The sequence below is a fragment of the Apostichopus japonicus genome, chromosome 14 (genome assembly GCF_037975245.1).
Source record: "Apostichopus japonicus isolate 1M-3 chromosome 14, ASM3797524v1, whole genome shotgun sequence".
In the NCBI taxonomy this organism is placed as follows: Eukaryota; Metazoa; Echinodermata; class Holothuroidea; order Aspidochirotida; family Stichopodidae; genus Apostichopus; species Apostichopus japonicus.
This window is the reverse complement of record NC_092574.1, coordinates 8,997,136-9,020,542: the sequence shown is the minus strand read 5'-3', so window position 1 is coordinate 9,020,542 and position 23,407 is coordinate 8,997,136. Positions and strand designations below refer to the sequence as shown.

At 36.4% G+C, this 23,407-nt stretch overlaps 1 protein-coding gene across 4 annotated transcripts in view; it reads left to right on the top strand.

Annotated features, from left to right (window-relative positions):
- Window positions 1-860: 860 nt before the first annotated feature.
- The window catches only part of LOC139980075 (cGMP-dependent 3',5'-cyclic phosphodiesterase-like), a 126,876-nt gene continuing 104,329 nt past the window's right edge, over window positions 861-23,407 (top strand). The window contains exons 1-4 of one of the 4 annotated variants that reach the window (XM_071991441.1): window positions 861-1,119; window positions 10,412-10,484; window positions 18,887-18,976; window positions 23,118-23,221. In XM_071991441.1, the coding sequence (XP_071847542.1) occupies window positions 10,431-10,484; window positions 18,887-18,976; window positions 23,118-23,221 (248 nt within the window). In that variant the 5' untranslated portion in view covers window positions 861-1,119; window positions 10,412-10,430. Of the gene's footprint in view, window positions 1,120-10,055; window positions 10,485-18,168; window positions 18,202-18,886; window positions 18,977-23,117; window positions 23,222-23,407 lie in introns of those variants that run through there. The other 3 variants (XM_071991440.1, XM_071991444.1, XM_071991443.1) reach the window with 3 other exon arrangements.

Sequence of the window (23,407 nt, the reverse complement as noted above, 5' to 3'; positions counted from 1 at the left end):
CATGGGCTGTGTTCACTTCTCTTGATCTGAGAGACACCATAAAGATTCATGTTCATTCAGTGGTCAAACTCATTTCAATCAAATAGGCGAACGTTCACTGTAGTTATAAGATCGATGAAACCCTAATATACATCCTATATCTATAGCCTATAGTTGCATACCTAACGACTGGACGGAAGGACGTGTTAATAACAAACAATATCCCGGGTGGAGAAATTTCCGGGTTGGAGGATTTTTGAACAAAATTGACAATAATGTGGGAAATGAATTTGGTATATTTTATGCGACATAATTTGTATATGTATAAATATCAGTAGGGACATGTTTTCTTGATAAATACTGTCCGGCCGGACATTATCTACAGAAGGGACACGTTTTTCTGCTACACCTGAAGTACTTGACCAATGTGTTTATTTGTCTTGTCTCACCCTACATATATTAGCTTTACAAACATCCGTCGTTATACCATTAACTTCCTTTTTTCCACTAACCAAATTTCATTGAATACGAGGAAAGTATTTAAAATGATCTTTAAACTGCATTTCATCGACAATGAAGAGCCTTCCTTTTCGGTCGTAACATGACTAAACCTTTCGCTAAGAAAGTATTGCATAATGAGAAAGTCAACACTCTAGGCAACTTAGCACTCCGGAGATGGAATCAACGCCAAATTCTAGCTAAATTTCCTACAATGTTTACAGTCGATCAAACCCACAATATGCACGCATGTGTAACATTGCAATGTCGGTTCTAGATGAATGAATTCCCTACAGTTTCAGCTCCGATGGCGCGGATGCGTATATACTAAACATTGATTAGTCCAAAAGACGTCCCTTCGTTTGATTGATAGAGAGAGAGATCTTAGGAAAACTATACAGATTTTAACTCTGTATATTGAAATAAGCCAAGCGTGTAGGAGAGAGAATAAGGTCTATGTGTGGTGAGAGATTCTTTGTGTTTAATCAGGCGAGTCATTTTCTTCAACAGTGAACCTATCGTCATTTATCCTTGAACTTTGAAAGCAGTTTGTGATATCATTTCAACCCTGTATGGATACGTGAAGCTGGTTTGGATTCAATTTTGAACCATTGATTAGCTGTTTGTTGCTAATCATACGAGGTAAGGATTTATTCGTTATAGGCCTATAGTAAACAATTTAAGTTATACACATGCACAATACTATTAGGTGAGTGCATCCAATCACTATAGTTTATATCAATATATGTTTGTACGGAAGTGATATATATATATATATATATATATATATATATATATATATATTCGACTAAACTGCACTTGACATAAAAGCCATAAATTTATGTTAAAACACAATATTCCGTCTGGCTATCTTACTTGACTATATAGCAGTTGTGATCTGTAGGATCAAATTGTCGCAATCAACCCTAGGGCCTAGGACATTGTGGTCCCTGGTTCAATCAACCGTATATTGCTATACGCCTCTGTCGCGGCCCTGTTGCTTCAAACTCCCAAGCTTATCTAAGTAACTTTCAGTAGAGAATGCAAATGAAAATTTCAGAATGTGATACGTATATGCCATATATGATTCTATAATCTGAAACTGTACGGTGATGCTTTCAACACACCTATATATGTTTGTTCTATAGTAAGCACCGTCCATACCACAAGTTTATAGAAGTGTACATCCGCCTGAAAAGTTAACCGATGTCAGAAAATACTATTGGCCAAAAATGGACCTATACTAAAGTGACCATTTTTGGCATTTTTTTTACAGGCATTCGTCATTCTTACGGCAGGCTTGGAAGTTTATATGAAGATGAAATAAGTTACTGATAGCGCACTAAGTTTGAAGCATTGATGGTGATTTTAAATGGGCTGATAAAATCCTGGTGATATAGCAGGAATATTTAGTGAGAGCTATTGCTGACAGATGGGTTAGGGAGGGTATATATACTATACTAAAGCTCTTCAATAGCTCAAAATCTAACGGCCATGGTGGCAAAAACTGTACGTGCTGTGATAGCCGAAGCCATCAACTGTCGCACGGTAGGATAGGACAAGCCAGTCACTGTTGAAACTTCTATATATATATATATATATATATATATATATATATGCCTATGCTATGCCTATGCCTATGCTCTATAACGTCCTTGGAAAGTGACGAATTTTAGTGTGGCAGTCAACGGAAGAATTCACTGTGGTATGCTACCTGCATTAGAAACAAAGTGGTAAAAATGCATTCAGCGAACTGAGTGTCATTCACAACTTTAGCTTGATTAAAAAATTGAAGAGTTGGATAAGTGCAGAATTTTAAAGATGATCTACAAATATCTGCATTTGACATAATACTTGTATAAAATTTCTCTCTTTACGTCTTTTTGTTTGTTTTCGTTTGCAATTCTAATTCTTCCACACTCGCTATACATGCCATTGAACTGATATCGTGGTAGGAATGTAGGCTGCGACGAACGGTTTGTGCACAGATTAGGTTGGCTATACTCCGCTAAAATTCCAAACGCTTTTATCGGGTAACTGTATATATATAGGCCTAGTCCAGTCAATATATATTTTGTAACTTCAAACTAAATGCAAAAGAATTGCAGGTAAGTTAGTCATTCTTTCTAACATATCAAAATGTCTATATCTATGTTGCAGAAATATTGAAAGTTTGGCTGTTAAAAACATTTTTAGTGTACACCTGTGTTACGCGGTTGCCAAGGTTACACGTAGTCTACTGCAGACGATAATATGTACCTTTTGTTTATAAAAGTAAACTTCCTCAAGTTTTAGAACGGTAAGAGTAAACCGCCTTGTCAAGAAATGCTGAGGAGTTTCGCCAAATGTAGAAAATCTTCCAAAAAATGTAGGAATTTCAATGTCAATCGACGCTTTTTAATTCTTGTTATTTTCTCGCCTTCGTCATTACGTAACGTTATGGGCTTAAACAGTTTTTCAGACTACCATGAGTGATTAGGTTATTGGACATCAGACCGGACTAATGAACTAGACATATTTTGAATTTTTTAGTGTTTAAACGGCGAAATATTTCATGACAGTGTTGAATTTATGATGTTAGGTATGAAGATGTAGTCGCCGAGGTTGGTCGAGCATTATGGTTTCAGATCGTTCAACGACGCTAATGGCTATGCCCAATGCCTGTGCCTAATGCCTAATGCCTAAAGCCTATGCCTAATGCCTATGCCTAGCCTACAGTTCCGACGCCATCGTAACATGCCTAACTTTCCGTTTGTTGGATAACTGCTCATTTTTGCGGCCCAGTACATGACAGTTCAACATCATATAGTCGCCATAATGCCATTTGGTAGTCACCCACCTAAATAGACCTATAGGTCTATAGGGGGGCTGCAGCAAAAAAAAATGGAAATTAGTGTATTCATATAGAGCTACCGCGGAGTTCTGGTTATGGACCCTTTTTTAACACATGGATAAGGGTGTGTGAAGATCCCTTATAATGGTAAATGCTGTGCAAAATAATACAATCTTAGGCACACGGATTTTACCCATGTATTGTTTGTCATAACATTTGTTATGGTACAGGCGCAACGTGAACTATTATCCTACTCTAGCAATCCTTCCATGCATGTGTAGGTAATTTAGCATGATTCACCAGCAGGGGTGCCATCACGTTATACACTTCTTTGGGAGAGGTATAATCAATGAGGACTGAGCCTCCCCCCCCCCCACCTTTCCCGACTTGTAGATAGGATATTACAACAACAACAAATGCCAGTGTACAATACATATATACATAACATGTACGTGTGGTACAACCTAAACAAGTAGAAAAAAATCTTCAACATTGTTTCACAAGTTTCAAAATGTAGCACCATCGTGCATGCAAGCATATACTCGAGTTTACCACCCCTCTCCTAAGACCCCCCTCTTCTCAACGCATATCGTCTTAGCCTCCCCCATCCCACACACCGCCACTTCAAACTTGGTGCATGGTTGAGCCCTTGTTCAACAGTGTAACAATATCTACAGTGCATGCTCCTTTAAAAATCGTTTATTTTCATAATAAAGAACGTCGGTTATTCACCGTGTGTGCATAAACTGCAAATATGTATATATGTGAAGAAATTATGCATAGGGCAAATTGAATGACGTCACGATAAAATCTTGTGAAATGCTTATTATGGGTTTGTTTGGGCTTTTCTTTGGTGCTGTTTTTTTTTCATATTAAATTTGTATGTAAACTGCTGAAAGCTATACTATCTACACTATGTACGAGTTGTGGACGGTTAATTTTTTTAACGCTGAGGCAAGACGAACTGAGATTAAATCTTTCACGCTTTATTAAATTTAAAATTTAACGCTTTGGGCAGCCTAAGAAATAAACCTGTGAAAATATAGACATTTTTTTTTGTGGCTGCAGCGTTCAAGAAATTCCTTGTGAAAAGTAGGCATGCGTCAAGCAGCAGCTCCCGGGGAGTTTTTTTTTTCCGAGGTACGTACGTAATCGACGCTGGTAACACAAAGTGACGTAAATGAAGAGGGGTGAAGTATAGCGTCACGATAGGCGTTCCATGGGGTATTTACAGGAAATGGTGTTAGCCATTTTGTATATAGACATTCTCTTATTGACTGCATATTGTACAGGTATCATGATACTCTATATCAAAGAGATGGGGAAAATGCTTAGACGTGGGTGCATTATTTTTAAAACCAATTTCTGTATGGATTGAGGTAGAAGAAGATCAAATTTTAAATATTAAAACGCCTAAGTTATCGATTTGTTTCTACAGGAGAAGGGGTGGGGAGGGGGAGGGATTGATCCGTTTTGAACAACTGTATCAATAGAAAGGAAAAGGAAATATGTACGGTACATATTATTGATATAAATCAAATTGAACATTCTTAACTGAAAGCCTGAAATGTATATTAGGGGCCGGTGCATGTACATTCCTTACGACAATATAGCACAGTGAATGGCCTCGACGATTTCAAATTGATGAACAACTTACTATAGCCTAAGTAAATATAGACGAAGGTATAAACAAAAGTTTTAATATATTTGCATATGTTCAGCACTGAGCTAATGCGGCCCACATGATAATACCGTAGTCCATTTGCTTTGTGTGAAGAATAAGGGTCAGTAGGCATATGAGCCAAACCAACAACTGAGAAAAAAAACAACCAAGCGGTAAATTAACGAATTTATATATGCAAATAACGTCAGACGAGATAGAAATATGAGGGAAAGAAGCTGACCGAAATTAAATCTATTCTGACCATGGAGCTATAAAGCTCCATGTTCTGACCAAACTTCTTTCTTTGCTCATTTTGATTTTATTTGTTCATAGGTCTATGGCGCCGCCGCACTGAGCCTTGAATTTCTGCATGCGCATGAAGACTATAACCTTCCACATTATATAGGAAGACGGTGTAACCTTCCGTTTACACACTCATGACTCAGCCCTTATTTTGCTTCGTACTATACCACCATACATCTATACAGAATAACTGTACATCCACTGAAGGCCATCGCTGTATATAATTAGAAATTTGAGCTTTGTTTATGAGATTTTTATAGTACGTTTGTCTGTTCGTGGATAAAGAAAGTTAACCCTCCAGTGGTTTTCGGCGTACGAGTGGGTAAGATTGTAGGTCGTAGATAGAACACATCGCGTAATTACATAAAATTAATGTAGTAAGTCAAACAAACAAAAATAATGTAAACAATAACTATAATCATAGTGGGGCACTGATGGATTAATTTACATTTGGTATTAACGGCAATCAGTGCCCTCCGTACTTATCTAGCGTCATATACATGTGTAACATGTATCTCCAACGCATCTAAGGTTTAAATCCCTTCATAAATTATCAATACATGTTGTAAACACGCGACTCGTCATTATGATGATGAACAATTCCATCTGCAGAACACGGGGACCTAAAGTAGAGAATACATTCAACAGTGCTTCCATGAAGGGTGTTTTCTCCAATATTATCATCGCTCACAGGAATCAGATTAAAATGTTAGTTATGACCTCTGCACTGCATCATGTCATACCGTCCTTAAAGGAGACGCATTCCGCCAAGCATTTTTTTACCAAAAATATCGGTAATTCCCCCTTTTTCTTCCGTTACGGAGTAGGGAGAAGCGGAATAATTGAGGACGGCATTGCAAATTTGTATTACTTGAATGTCGGGAAGATGATTATACACATAAACACCTGTCCTGTAATTAAATGATATAATGCATTTTTACTTTGGCCATATACAACAAAGGAAATTATGGTCTCAGGCATGCGATGTGTCAAACTTTACAAAGCATATCATGGGGTTGCAGTATTTTGCAACGTGTATTTAAACATATTACTCTTTTTTTAATATATATTCTGTAACGAAAGTTACGTTAATTACTATACCGCTGTATATCAAAGCAAAATTCTCACAATATTGAATGAAGGAAAGGTATAAAACTTGACACGTTTATGGTTCTGTAACGTTATGTTTTAGCTGTTTAGGCTTGGTGCATGACGTCTTCAGCATGTGTGAAGTAGACTGGGCCAACTTTTTGCATCTATATTTTGTTGTTGCCGCTGCTGTTTTCGTTAGAGGTGGTTGATTAGGGGGGGGGGGGCGGGAAGTGGCGGAGGTGCTAGGCTGTCTGTTGATATTAAATTTGAAATGTGAACACACGTATACTATTGTGATACGGTATTTGCTTAAACAGACATATGCAGTATTTACGTGAATTAACACGTCACATTTAGGTGAATTAACACGTCACAAACACAACTAGGTGCCTGAATATGTTAATACATCTTAAATAAAGTAATGGAAAATGACAGAAAAATTATTACGGACCAGGTTCTTTTCAAGTTCATTTCATTTCCCTTTTTATTCTGCATTTTTAATCTAACGGACGTAAACGCGTGAGAGCTAACGTCTGTATTGTGTAGGTTATTAAAAAAAGAGATCTGAGCCTTGCTGTCACTGTCGCTATGGTGACGTGACGTCAGAATGGTTGACTTATAGTTTGCTGTGATATTCCAGGGCACTGTAAACTGTCCTTGACTTTAATCACGCGTCATCAACCGCGTAAATGGCGAACTCCGACTGTTGCTCGTAAGTCGATATATACATATCCTATATACGCCGTTCCAACGAACACGGGCTTGCTTCAAGCATACATAGGTAGAGCTAAAATTATAACCGCAGATAAGCCCTGCAATTTGAACCAGCGTTTCAACGAGTTAACTCCAGGCATAGCGGCAGTTTAGTCTCTCTTTGGTTTTCAATCCATCTGATTGATTGAAATAGAATTAAGTTACTTCATCATCATCCGACTCTAACGTAAAATAAATAGAAATGTCCTTGTTTTCATATAGGTCTGTGGATGAGAAGGTGATTAAAAATATATTAACATAAAATATACACACATATATATATATATATATATATATATATATACATATATATATATATATATATATACATATATATATACATACATATATATATATGTACATATATATATATACATACATACATATATACATATATATATATATATATATATACATATATATATATATATATATATATATATATATATATATATATATATATATATATATATATATATATATATATATATATATATATATATATATATATATATATATATATATATATATATATAAAGTACGTATTAACGTAACATAGGAGAGGAAACTCAAAGAGAGAAGACATAATGTTGAAGTCATTCTAATTTTTATGGAATGCTTGTATGTTATTATGCGGTAGTTTCCTGTTTGTTGCAGCAGTTTAGTACCCTATTTGGGAAATTTAACGGTCTGTATGAGCACAGCCTATAATATGAATGACACGACAGGGTTCGATGTTCTGATGGAATATGAGAATTCTCATTCCGTCTCATATAGTTCAATCAGCGATTTATATAAACAACGCTTGAAATCTTTTCAAGCCTTAATACCTACTCAGCTTGCGGTGAATTCATATTTGTTATTGTATACTATTCACATACCATGCACATACACCGGAGGCCTGTGTGACTACTATCACGAATACTTATACTACTAATACTTATCACGAAATACTATTGTCTAAACTGATTTTTTAGCACAGAATTCCCTGCCAGTGTGGATAGGATTAGAATGCATTTGTGCTTGTCGTAAGGTTCACGTACATCGTGTAAGTTACCACCGACATGTGTTATTGCCGTAGTAGAGATATACGTTGGTGTAATTTTAATTTGGTTTGTGGGTCTGCCGCCGTAGGAAGGGGTGTGGGGGGGGGGGGTGGCGAAAGCGTGAAAGACGGATAAACTCCAAAATCGTATTTACTGGGTGTAACGCAGTCGAGACCAAACAAGCGCAAGCACACTTTTGAAAGGATCGGATGCATTTCTGAAAGCATTGATTGCACAACTGAAAGCGTTGGTGAATTGGCTCAGGTGCAATTGTCAATTCCTGCACAGCATCATACATTTTAAGCTCTGGGTTCGACGTGGCATTGCGGTAGCTTAACTGTGGAGGGTCGCGAAGTCTAACAGCATTGGATCCCAAAGCAGTGGCGTCCGTAAAGGGATCATGTGAGGAAGGGCATATCCGCCCCCCCCCTCTCGCCTTCTATCGTCAGTCGGGGGAAATGCGGCAGTTGGGGGACTTTTATAGCAATAAGCCGGGGAAGAATTAGACCAATACTACGGCGGGTGTACACCACATCCTTCCCCCTTTTTCTTTACCTCACATGAAATATTTATTAGCAGAATATTTGACATTAAAAGCTTCACTGATGTAAACCGAATTTATAGTCTAAATATGCCCCAAGTCACACCATTTGACGTCTGAATTGTTTAAAATTTTCCTTACAACTTCCCCTTATATGGGAGTCGGCTAATTCAAGGACCCCGTGCTCATGCATTGAATAGCCTCGGGTCCTCCCCCCCCCCCCCCCCACACCGACAATTGAACTCCTGTGCATGTCACTGATCCACATGGTAATCAACAAGTTGTTGCAACGGATCATGGTTCAACTTGAGTGTAATAAAGCCGGTGTTCATCGACGATCATCACATGGATAGGGTTTCGAATGGGCTCCTTCTCTTGGCTTGCTATCCCTTGAAAACAACTGACCATAAACAAAACTGTCTTCCAATTCTGACACAGCGCCATCTATTTTGTGACCTGCCCCAGAGCCGTGGCTCTGCGCATGATACCAAACGAACCCAGTTAAGCATGCTGACGTATCCAAGCGTACACAATTAGACACACATGAAACTTGGTCTGTGAGTTTAGAACAGTTGTTTCTCTAATAAGTAAACGTTGACCCCAAATCGTCGTGAACCTACTGTTTAATCAGAAGTATGGGGTGTATAAAACGACTCTCAAATAAATAACAAAATCGGTGAATTTGAAAATAAACAAAAATAAATAAGGAAATCAAATGGCAAGAGAAATTCACAACAACACATTGTTTATATGGAATTTTGTTAAATGTTGACATTTGTTCATGCAGTTAGTTTGGAAAGTAAATTGTGACCTTCTAAATATACGTCTACTTGATTTGGTTTTGGGTTATGTTATTGCATGACCTTGAGAATGATACAACTATATTAGTGGACGTTGGTTACTTTTTAATGATCAAGGTATCTGGTTCGAACTCAAAGATGGAGGTTTCCCAAAATAAAAAAGAAGAAGAAGAAGAACACGCAAGAAACGCTGTAGAGAGGAAACGATGGCTTAACTTCTGAGATCCGATAATGGGTCCTTGTTTTGGAAACACCCCCTCATTTTGCAACCAACTCATGAGATCATCATTTTCGGGTCCCCTATACACCGTCTATTGTTTTGTTTTGCTTAGTTCACCCATCCCGACGCTACCTTCCCCTTTTTACTCTCAACCTACAGTACATAAGCAAGATGAAGATGGACTTTGCAAGAAGAAGAAAAAGAAGCTGGGAGGGGGAGGGGGACATGATATATCATGCACGGCTATAGGCCAGTCTTGCAAACTCTTTAAAAAAAAGGTAAAACAATGTCAAGGTGAACATCAATGTTACTAGATTCGTGAATAGAATTTCCTTATTTTCTTGTGCTGAGCATTTTTGTCTAAAGGTTATGAAACTTTTTAGAATTCAATTTAATCAGAATAGCTTCCCACGTAAAGAGGTAAAGAACTTGAACTTGACTTTTGGCGACCTTGCTCAACATTGTATACACAGGGAGTACTTGTAATATGTACTTGCACCCTTGCCTAACAGCAGAAGTACGAAACGCTCTGAAGAGAACTAAAATCATAAATGCCCATGGGTTGAGCAACGTATCCGGCTACTTTTTCCTGATCATTTTTTTTTATCCTGAGTGAATTAATCCTCTTTTGAAATGGCGTTAGCAATAGGTCATATCGTAACGTCTTTCTTTTCATACTTTAGAGATACTGCTGCCTATCTCATGAGAAGGAAAAGGGGAACAAGTATGCGAGACGAGGCAGACGATCCGTTAGAGGTGAGAAAACTTAAGTACGGTTACCACAGTGTTACTCTAGGCAGTTTAAGTTAACTACTATAAGTTAATTACCTTGATTTACTGTCGTACTTGGACTGGGGTACCGTAGGCCTAGTGACTAGTTATGCGATTTTTTTCTGTCGAAACTCAAGAAATTCGGGAAGAAATGTACCTAAGTTACTTCTGCGGTGTCACAATAAAGGTGATCCGGATAACGTCTTCTGAAATGTGGATCAAAGTTCAGCTTGAAGTTGAAGAACGCAAGTACAGCCTAGCTTTCCCAATTTTCCCGAATTCCATGGACAGTCCCAGGATTTCATGTAGGCCTAGGCTAGCCTGTATCCAGTCAAAACGTCCCTTCACCAAAACGTCCCCGCTTTTTTAGGACCAAAACGTCCCCGCTTTTTACCAAAACGTCCCCGCAGTCAAAACGTCCTTGTGAGTCAAAACGTCCCCGCTTTTATAATCAGTTGGAATGCAAGTGTGGATGTTTTTAGTTCAAATCAAAGAGTAAGGATGAGTACAGTTTACATTGAAAACACAGATTTTAGGAGTGGGAAGTGCCGGTTATGAGGGCGGAAACATTTTTGAGTATAATTTTCTGAGGTAAGATAATATAAGATAACATTCTTGTTGTAGAACTTGTTCACCGATAAGCAAAAAAACATGTAACGTTACCACACTAAAGGTAATCGAACGATATATTCTGTACTTCAAAATGTCAAATATCAACAGGGGCATGTACCCATGACAAAATTTTACTTTGTAAAATTAAACGATAAGTGATTCCACTCAATTTAAAATATTATATAGATGTATATATTGTATATATAAGTATACGCATCCAAATTCTTTTTTAATTCCTCTTGTATTATATTTTTTGTTTTCCTTAATTCGTTAATTCACTGAAAAACATATACCCTAGCGTATACCTTATTCAAATCAAATATAATTAAACGATATAGTCCTTCATGATTTATTTAGCGCCTGTAATCCAACTTGCATGCCGATAAATTAGCCAAATTATAACTTAAAATTAATATATATTCACTACTGTGATTTAATGTGATAGATGGGGACGTTTTGACTTACGGGAACGTTTTGACTAAAGGGGACGTTTTGACCAAAAGCGGGTACGTTTTGGTAAGGGGACGTTTTGGTAAAGGGACGTTTGACTGGTAAGCGCCTACAGTAGCCTAGGTTACTGCCCCTGTATTAGAAATAGGAGTGTCCCAGGACTTGACCCCAGATTTCATTGTCTGGCCCATAATATTCACAAATATCCCAGAATTTGTGAATAAAATGCCTCAATATTTAAGTTTGATCTGTTTTGGCCTGATAAATGTATAGATGCAGTGCTTGAATGTAAGTCACTGAGGGTGTTTTTTCTAAATATTAAAGGCTAGGGGTCTAGATAGACCTATGCAGAAATAAGAGCAAGATATATATTAAAATTTTTCCAGGGCCAACAAAGTCTAAAATGTGTCATAATTATATCCACCATGCTACCTATTGTGCTATTTTGACATACATTTGGCAATTATGCAATTTGACTACCTATAGGCTAGCAATGGAAAATAGACAATCAAACTTGAAGTGTGCTAGCAAGTCTCTAGTCCTATTCCTAATATGCTTTTCATAAAAGTGAAGCCAATCCATGATGTAAATTTGCAAAGCTATGGCCAAAATATTACAATAAAAGTAACTTCTAGTTTGACAGTGTTCTTTCTTTAAATCTGCTAGACCATTGTTTGCTTGTAATGTAAAGAATATCTGAAGAAACAACTCCATATTATTCTTTCTAGAACTTTCTTATTGTACTTGTAATATAAATTTGCATTAAAAAAAAGGATAGTATTTTTACCCAACTAGAATCTTCCAAGTGATTCTGGACTTACAGTACTCTGTTCTTTTTCAATACACTGTATTGAAAAAGGTTCCGGTATGGGACTATTTGTTGTGAAGATATTTCTTCGAAAGTTGAACAGAGCTTTTTGTCAAAGTTGAGTCCAACAAATTTTTGGTTACAAATTTCCCCCATCTAGATATATGTAGAAATTAAAGAAGTGTTTACAACAGCGAGTGAAAATTTCCAGTTCAAATAATATAGTTATATGATAGTATGTTATGTTGCAAGAAGTAGCCTGGCAAAGAACAGTAGCATCGTGGATGCAATTATGATGCACATAAGACTCTAAACAATTGGCAAAGTGTACTTGTTGCTGAATAAATTTGTCTTATTTCAACATATCTGTATCCTGTAAAATTTGTTAGCGACATGTTGCTCATCTGAATTTTTGTATTTTGACAAAACTTTGATGAAACTCTGGGCATGACCTGGGCCTAGCAATATACATTGCTGATTGGATGGTGACTTCACCTAATTGCCATTTTACTTCATACTGTATCTATTATCTTGAGACTGCTACACATGCTGAAAGCACTGAGCAGTTCTATCTAAAGGCATTTTAGAATGTAGTGATATTTTGTCAATGATAAGTGACAACAGCAGAATGGATAATGTCATCAGGGCAGCACTTCAGCTGAAAATGTCTTTGTTTTTCTAAAATTATAATTTGTCAATTAAGCCATAAATAAATGTCTACAAAAGAGATGAAACTGAAATTACAGAGAAACTTGGACAGCTAGGAAAGCATTCCAAATGTGTCAGGTTTCACTTCTAAATCAACAAGAAGATATAATAGCCTATAGATGTAAGTTAAGTTTTTAAAGAACATTTGCCCAGATGACATCACAGACCTCCTTAGTACTGTGATACCCACTTCCTAGAGTAGTTGAAGGGTTAGCCAGTTCAAAAGGTCACATTCAACCAAACATCTCTTGAGTTTAGGAGCAAGATATTAAGATGGGATTTTCAAGTAGCAATGTAGAATATTTTTCTCCTCAATATTAGTTTTCACATTGTTTGTCACCAGAACAACCTTTTAAGCTTGATACTATCACTCTAAATTTGATGCCGTTACCACTAAATAAGATAGGAGAAAAAGAGGGTGGGGGGGCAGGAGGGGGAGAGTTGTCGGAGATATTAAAGCTATGTTACTGTACATGTATATTAAGTTTGAAACTTGACAAAGCTTAGTTCATGAAAAGTTGTATAAATTTCTCTAGGCAAAAAATATTCATAATTGCAGAGCAAACTTGACCTAAGTTTGACCACCAGAATTAAGCTGAGCTGACTAGCAATATATATATTTGTCAGCTTTCATATATAACACAGGTGAAAGTAGTTAATATAGCTATGAGTATTGCAAAACATTACTTCTGAAGAACACAAATGGTTCATGACGTATTCAGGCTTCTGTTAGTTACTGTACTTAGATCAGAAACACCACACTCAAATTGCCTCTCCTAGAGCTCTTAACAGTATACTCCTTTAAGTTCTTCTTCTATATTTGATAAACATTATTTTTTTCACCGTCTGCAAATTAACAGAAGCGAATTTTGTTCAAATATTTCCAACTCAGCCCATTCAAATCCTCACAAACTCTGACGGTGAGCATTGTATTATCTGATAGAAAATGAGTGAACATCATATACAGTACTGTACATACCAAAATATTGCTCTGTAAACATACTAAAACCTATTAAAGATGTCAAGCACTCAACTGGAGAATAGCTGTTATTTTGTTTACCGAACCTGCTGTACCCACTGTACGTCAGGTTGGCATTTTATGATACACAAACTCAAACATCTCAAAGGAAGCAAATAGTAATAAATTACTGTCGCTTTTTAACGGTCCTCACAGTTCTCAAATTTTATGCTACAGTGTGGATCTATCATCTATCATTACACGATAGAAACCATCAGTGAATTTGAAAATTTTATAAGATGTTATGATTGTTCATCCAGTATTCCATTTGCCTATAAAAGCATGGAAAAGACTGGGAATTATTTGCTAGAAATAACGAGTGAAATATCTGCAAAAGAAAATGAAAAAAAATATAATAAAATAAAGAAGTTTGCAAAATGTACTAGTGACCCACTTTCATGTGTTTTTTTTTTTTTCCTTTTCTTTATTTGTATTTATTTTTTATTGAAAAACATCACACATCTTGCGAAGAACTCCTAGCAATTTGTCATATATATTACTGTACTGTATACAAAGTAAAGTACAACCAGTTTATGTAGAAATACTTTTAAATATGACTACAGTACTGCGTATACAGTACCAATTATAAGCAAACAGTTGTTCTAAAAGTCTCCTTGTGTCATTACTTTGGTTTTAACGTATCCAGTACTTGGGCTTTCAAGGTTCCATCTTCTTGAAAATTAATTTAATAAGCAAATTTGAAGTGGTTGCATGCAAATTAGTGTAGGTGGTTGGAGCGGGGGAATTTTCAAGCACTTATATTAACAAGCAGCAGATTTTTTTTTCATCTTGATAGATTTCCCTGTGGTTTCAACTGTTTTAAACGGTCAACTGCATTAATTAGAAGGCTGCAGGCTACAGTAGAATCCTGTGGTTTGAGTTGCAACATTGATTCAAATTCTTAAGCCTGGAAATTGTACAATAAATGGTATTTAACAAAAAAACATTCGGTAGGAATTGATCCTCATCCCTCCTATCCATTATCATTCACTTTGTTAACTCAATAGTAGATCGTGGTAATGAAGAATATAGCAAAGTGATTAAAAATTGAAACCTTCATCAATTAAAGTGAGGTGCACTTATCTTGTTGCCATAGTAATCAAGTATTGCTCTAATTAGATAGTAAGGAGGCCTTTCGTAAACATCTTCATGACAATAAAGCTGTCATCATGCTCGAGGCCTTTCTTTAGTTGGATAGGAACGTACGTTACTGTATTTAATAGTTCATACGACTAACAATGTTAACGTTACACTTTAAAATGGGTTAGAGTAAATTTCATACAGGTTACCGTCTTTACATTAATTACTCTACATCTAACGAACATAATATACTCGAGCTCTCTCTCTCTATATCAGTTTCAGCCCACAAGGGACGGTCAATGAACAACACAAATAAAATTAGATCCTACCACCTGCCATTCAGTTGAATCACACAATGTGCCAGCATTACCATAGAGCATGTTACCGATGGACAACATCATTTCTGCAGGAATGTACACGTACTGACATGTACGTAACTGCCCTAGAAAAGATATCAATACATCAATACATTAATTGGTAGAAACAACAACCGTGCATTATAAAGAGAGATGGAAAAATCCATATAGCTTCCTCATCTCTTGAGGATACTGTTCCTTACAGCCTGAGAAGGTTTCTGTGTGAAGTGTTGTCATTCAATTGAGATGGATGACTTAAGGTAGAGTTTTAGATGTGATGTGTCATAGTCAATGAATGAGAAATACATCAGTGCTAGTAATGATTCTATAGCTGCCGTATTCCAGTTTTCAAAATATTCGTCTTCAAAATATGATAAATATCAATAAGTACTGAGGTATGATTTACTCGTGAAGTTATATCTAAAGATCTTAAGCTTAGGTTTGTCAAAGGTTTTGAAAGGGTGCAGTAATTTACAGCATGCTGACATCTTAAGTGCCTACAGTCATACTGATTAACCCAGCTTTATATGCTATGAAGTTTGCTTAGAGATGACACAGAGTACCATGCATCATACAATTGAGTTATCTGAAATAAAATGTTATTTAACAAAAAGAAAAGGAAACTTAAATATCCATCGTCCGACAAAATATATGCTAAGTACTGTAGAATGTCAAATAGGGTTACTCATGCTCCAACATTACTACCACCCACAAATCATTTTTTTTTTTATATCTCATTGAGTCTGAGACATTTATTAATTTAATGGACATCTCAGAATCAAAGAAAAGAACAATGATTTTAATTACTTAATTTACAGTTTCTTAGAAAAATTAAAGAATTGAAAGCTCAAATGGGAATATGGTTATTAAAGGTTTAATAATTAGCATGCTAAAGGTTGTATTTTAGTTATTTATCATGTTACCTACTTTCCTTATTTCGTTCTTAATGGAACAAGATTAAAACAAAAGCAAAACAATGTAAGTGAGATTTTATTTTATATATTAATTTTTTTGATGCAGAAGGAAAGCAATTAATGCTTGATCAACTCTGATATATATACCAACTATAGACTGAAGTGATATTATAGTTCCACACAGATGGAATTTGCATCATAAAGCACATATTTTAGCATTTAATTCATCCCAATATTGAATTCTACTGGTACATGTACACTAAACCGCAGTATATTGTGCATTTGACATCAAGCAACCAATCCATCTTTACAATATATACATAAAAACTGGAGAAAAAGTATTTCCTTGCCTTTATGTATCCATTTTCTCAAATTTACTAGTAATCAAAGTCTGCTTTCCTCACTTGTTATTGATCTTCTCCATAAATTATCAAATTCAAGGTTGAAGATGGCATCAGCCAACAACCATCATCTTCTACTGTACTTGTACTTAAAAGCCTCGAAGGTCATTTGTACTCTGTTCCCGTTTTTCAACCAATGGCAGTTAAATTGCTGGATATCATGTACAATTATGAAAGCTGTATTTGACAGTTGTGAGACAGTCGTTATGAACGGATTCTTAAACTTGTCTGCTGCTAAATGAGACGTTAATAGAAGAAATTTAAAAGATTCCAGTGCATGCAACATGCTATTTATCCAACCCTACTGCACTTAGGCAGAGATGTTACATTTAGTTTGCAACTATTTTTCGTGAGGAAAATTTTCGCACTATTTGTGCATAGATTTAAAAGCCAGCAATTTGCACAGCCCCAAAAGTTTCTGGACCATGGGAACTTGACTGCTGATGTCGATGCCCAGAAGAAGAAAAAAGTCTTGAGAGTCAAATTAACACAGCATTGCAAACCTCAAGAGCCAGTCAAACTTGTTGGTAAGGGTGAAAGTTAGTGGGACCTTGTAACTTGCCAAACTGTGCCCGTAGGGCCTCTGAAAGAAAATCTCATGGGTACTGTAGTTTAGTGCTTGGAAGCACATATGCAGTAGAAATAAAGTAATGTATGAAAATGCAACGAAACACAAGAAAACTGAACATAGTAATCAAACAGAACTGTGATGAATGTTCAGATTCTCTGTTCATATACTGTACTTGTATGCAAGCCAACTGTCCATGTAAATTAGGCCTACATCATTGTTGCATGATCACTATACCAAAACAAGTTAGACACAAAGTATATCATTAACATTCATCCCAGAAACCCTTTAGAATCCCCCTATTAAAAGAAGCGTTTGTTGATCAAGAGAAATGGCGACGGAGCAGGAGAGGGGGAGGAAGGGGTGTTGGATAAGGGGCTAGGGAGAAAGGTAAAAGAGAGCGAAATAGGGATAGATCTGGAAGGGAGAGAAAAAGAAGGAGGGGGAGTGGGTTGTTCGCAGACACTGGCAGCCCTGACCCTCCCCAAGTATTTTCCTTCTTAAACAAATGTCATGCTCTTCTACTTTGTCATACTTACAATACACCGACAATACAATTTGGGATCAGAACAAAATACAACAGGGAAGGAGACAAAATGTGAACCTGTTCGTAGACTTTGTGCAAACTAGCAATGTCAGTAAAAAAGAACTCTCTACCTTTTCAGCCTGACCCTTCAGTATAACTCTTGAGAATTAAGTTGGCCCCCAGAATCACTGACTGGTGGTGGAAAAACAGCAAAGCAAAATACTGTAAACAAAGTTACCAGGACTAAGCTATGGGGGTATCGTAAGTATAAAAACTATTTAAAAATAAAATTATTGGTGAGCAGTAACACAGACCTATTTGGAATATTAAGGTTTATATAATGTCAACCCCACCCTTTCCTCCTCCCTTTTGACCTCCCTTTCTCGTCCCTTTCCCCTCCCTTTCCCCTCCCTTTCCCCAACTTTCCCCTTCCTCCCCCCTTCAAAAATAAATACAGTAGTGACATGGATTATAAACCATGGACCGATTCACATATGCTAAATATCCTAGCATATTTCCCAGATTTCTTAAATTGGTCTGGCATGTTTTACATATTGGTTTGATTTTGGTTCTGTTTATTCCTGTAGACCTGTACATAAATTGTTAAAAGAAATATTCCTCTTCTCTGGAAATACATTGCTCATTTTGTTTATCTGCTTACTGTTTTCTCCCCCTCCCTTCCTCTCCTTCATGAATATTCATCACGTATCAGCTAGTAGAAGAGACATGTGTAGAAGATATTGAATAGATGTCTGCATATTATTATTATCGACAGCAATACCATAAAAACGGATCTAACAACAACAATTACAATGTCAATAACATAACCAGATAAGTTCAGATTCATTGCACTATGATTTCCCAACACTTGCTGCACTGCCCAGTTTCTTTGGTCCATTTTATTATATTCAAAGCATTTATAATTCTTTTATCTTTGCAATTGCAGGAGCAGCTTATTGCTTTCGCCCAAGTTACAGATTTTAATGAAATATATGCTATCATCCGTAATGGATTGGACTGTTCCCTATCAAGTGTGGTAAGTATTTCACAGGTAATCGTACTGTTTGCCATCAAGTCAGAACATTGACATTTTCTGCCAGCTCAAGATTTTGAGCGTTATTAATCATGTTCTAAATTTCACATCATATCTTACATTAGTTGAAACCAATAGCAATATGATATATTTACTACCCTTAGTTGATGCATATTTAATAAGTTCCATTTATGAGTTTTTCTATTGCGCAGTAAACTTCATCAGACATAATTATATCCGTAATGTACAGTAATAGTCAATACTAAGTATCCTATGTCGCAAATATTTCCTACCCTCAGCAGAGTAAGGAAAGTGATGTAATTATGAAAAGTGCAGTAGGTTAGAGAAGAGAGAGTTTACTATCTTAATTGTAGACAGATAAATTAGGAAATGATTCTGTTAATTTCCATCAAACATTTCAGCATTTTCATTAATGCTAGAATTCCTAAATTCACTGGAAGCTGTGTATGTAATAAGACATCGTGGAATTATAAAGCACACTCTGCTGAGCACTGTCGTATAGTACAGTTCCTGTCTCCAAATCAACTAATGCACTACAGTATCTAACTAACCTACAATCAAAATTGTAGCAATCGACCCCAGCACTGGCGGATGCGGGATTTCAAATAGAAGGAGATGTCACCCAGAGGTCTGTGAGACTCCCACGTAGGGGCATTTGGGTGTCCCTTCCTCTCCCAGAGAGAAAAAAAAAGTAGATGTAAACTGTTGGCACTCTGAGGCATATTAAGTCAATGAATTTGGTCTAAAATTAGGTCTATATATATTTGCAAGGTTATGCTTATAAACTACTTCAATGTTTCTTGTGGGATTGGAAGGGGCATTGTACACCCCAACATCACCTACATTCACCCTTGTGCCTCCCCTGTAGCCCACATACTTCCACTGCCCACTTTCTCTTCCTTCCGAATCTACCATGCCTAAGACAACGTACAGTTACTGTGTTTTCACAGAGCTTTTACATCTTAGAATATATTTGGATTCTGTACTTTTTAATTAGAGTTAAAGCATCAACTTAACATTCTGGTAATACAAATGCCAACAAACATAATTTATTGCATAACTAATGAGTAACTGTGTACTTAAATACTGCAGATTACTGAAATATTCATGAACTTAAAGTACGTTTTAAAATGCAATTACAGCTTGAATTACAGCTCGGCTATTTGGAAAAAAGACAGTGTTTCACAAATATAAGGAATGTTTATATTGTGATATAGCTCCCTCAATAGAATTAAAGAGATAGTATGCAAACATGATCTGATTCAGTTATACAAAGATAGTATTGTTGATAAAAGGAACATGATCTGAACAGTGTTAAATTTTGGATAGGCATACCTGTACATATTAAAGGAGGTTTCTTAAGTAATTAAGAAAATTCTGTCTTTTTCATTTGTAGATGTTTACATGTAAATATGCAAATCTATCACAGAACGTTTCACTTATTCACACTAAATTTGTCACTGTATATTCAAAATGCTGCAATATGATAGCATACAGGTATGATAGCATTGGTACAATTTCTTATTGTTAAGGATTAATAGGAAACTTGTACAGTCTCCCAGGCTGTATAATTTACATTTCAACTCTGTAACTTAATAGTCCGCCATAAGTCTTACCAAGAATGATGGGATTGGGTGTAAAACTGCTTGCCGATTAATTTAAAACAAAACAAACACATTTCAATCTGTGGGACACAAACTTTTTCTGTCATGGATTACACAAAAAAATAACTCGCTACTTTTGCAGGGCCATCATAAGATTTGGACATGTGTGTCTTTTAGACCTGTGTTTCTTAAAGGAGAAATTTAAACCCCGGGGTTTTGCAGTGACCTCAAAGAAGAGACTAATATTCTTACACCCTCTGTATAAAAGTAACTAGTCACAACTACCTTTCCCTGAATTTTCTGATTATTTTTGCACATAGATCTACTGTGTTGGCGGCCATGATGTCACTTGACTAGTCAAGCTAATGACCTATAATTTTGATGTTGTACAGGATTTTAGTGTGCATTGAAGGTTTATCATTTACAATGGACATTTAACAAGCTGATTTAAAGTAATGCCAGGATCTTTTTCCCCAGTGAACAGGTATATCTTAATGAAGGGTGGCTGTCTGAAGATTGAGTCATAACATTCTGTAACATTGTGGTATTAGTAAATTGTATAAATACTACATAGCGTTACCATGACTACAACGACGATACAGTGCAAAGATTTCCGTAACCAGGCCTCATTGTTGATTGTAAATTGATTGTTTGGAAAAATGTTGCCCGCTTATTTATTTGATTAAAGTTATGTATTATAAACAATAGAGTAGTACCAGCTACATTTGGATAAATCCCAATTTTACATTAATTTTGGCCTTGACTGATATGGAATGCAATTTAGAGATTTGGTTATATTATGCTACTGTACAACAAATAGCTCTAGATTTTTTTTGTTTTGTTTGTTTGCACTTTTTGTGTGTTGTTATCCTGTATTGAGAGGCTGACTGAAGAGTTTCATGTGCTGGAGTAGAGTTCAGGATTGAGTTCATGCAAGCAGTGTAAAATTTGTTCATATCTGCGATATATAACTGTACGTAATTAAATCTACAACAAAAATATTTTCCTACTTTCATCCTTCAAGGATGGGTCAAATTGGTGTATTAATTTAATTGATGATGTAACGTGCCTGCATTAGACCTGCATGTCACCACCTTCTCAGAAATCCCTCTCTCCGTCCGGCAAAATTGCTGACACCTTCTTTGGAAATGTGGAAATATTCTGAACTCGGATAACCTCCCATTTTAATTAAGAGATGTATACGGCAGAGACTCCCGATATCCACCTCCCTATCCCACAGTGTCATTATTATCTACAAGATGGCGTGGAAGAATCCAATTTCGCTCTTAATCCCTTTAGGTGAATTTGGCGGTCAATTCTACTTTCAGAGGGTCTTAAATGAGGATTTTGTACTGAAGTACAGTATTGGCTCTCCAAGGTGAAAGTGCCTTAATATCGAGCTACCAATTTATCGCTATCAAGTCAACTAAGCTTCTCTTTGTATATGTGTGGCTCGATCGAGCGCTGGCCGTATAAAACCGTTCTAGCTGTTTGCTGCCAGATGGAGGAGTTAAATCTAAGCTAGAGTTTGTACATTGTTTACTTGAGAATAAGACAGTCAGGCAGAGTAGAGATGTAATTGTCATATGTCGGTGATATTTCACATATTAACAAGTCAACAAAAGTAATTGTAGATTATGATTTAGGAGAGGGCGTACGGAAGAGGGGGTAAGGGGATGATGAAGATGGAATGCTACATTTGGGGGTTCCGCATGACAATATACTTACCGTACATGTGATTTTTACTTACGTTTGCAAAATATAGTGATCGAATAATTTATCCTAATTTCGCATCGTCCATTGGTCGATAAATTTACTGTAAAAGACACTAGACAAAGCCATAGATCATTGAGCTCTTATGCATGAATTTTTAAATAGTTTTGTTCATGACAATTTTCTAATTCCTGTGTTTTCGAAATGCCGATTCAAACTTATAAATAGGTCCTTAACAAGACCTCATTCTGGCATTGGTTTCAGTGATGTTTTAGATGCACCCTGAAAATATGTTAAAAGGAACACCAAAGGAAAAGTAAAGGTTTCACTTCCTTGTGGCACTATGACATCACAGATTTACAAAAAGGCAGTCCTCTGACAGGACTTTGAATCATGGTGTCTCCCAAATGAAGCAAGTTTCTCTATCTGGGATGGTTATAAATTTACTCACTTGCTTACCTGTCTCCTTACAATCAAAGCACTATTCCTCTTCCACACTTACTTATGGAGTGAACTGGTAAACCTTTAACACTGTACACTCGCAGTGACCGGTCATTTCCGTTTTCATTCTACCTCCCAAAGTGCATAGAAGGGATTTTTTTCCCTTTTTTTTTAATCATTGTATCCTTCGTATCAAGGTACAGGTATCTCCCAAATGAATGAAAGTTTGTCTTATCATATTTTGAGAGAGTAGCTCTTCACAAACATCTGAATCATACTGTATGTCAGCTGAAGATAACAGTTGTGTTGGCTTAATTATTATAACTATTGTAATGAATTTTCTTTGTTTTCCTTTGTTTTTGCAGACACAAACATTGGTCTACGTTTTAGACCCCTGGACAGATGTCTTAGTTAGTTATGATGGCCTAGGGGGAGCAACACATACTCTCCCAACACATGGCTTGGCAGGGTGAGTACATTACTGTATTAACTTAATTTCATGGGTTGTTATTTAACAACAATATTACATATTTACTTGAAGTGAGTACAACATGGTTGTGAAAGGAAGTGTTGTAGGAAGCCTTTGGGCTTAACAAAGTAGAACACCAAAGAACCCTGCTGTAAAGGGGGAGGGGGGTGGGTGGGGCATAATGGG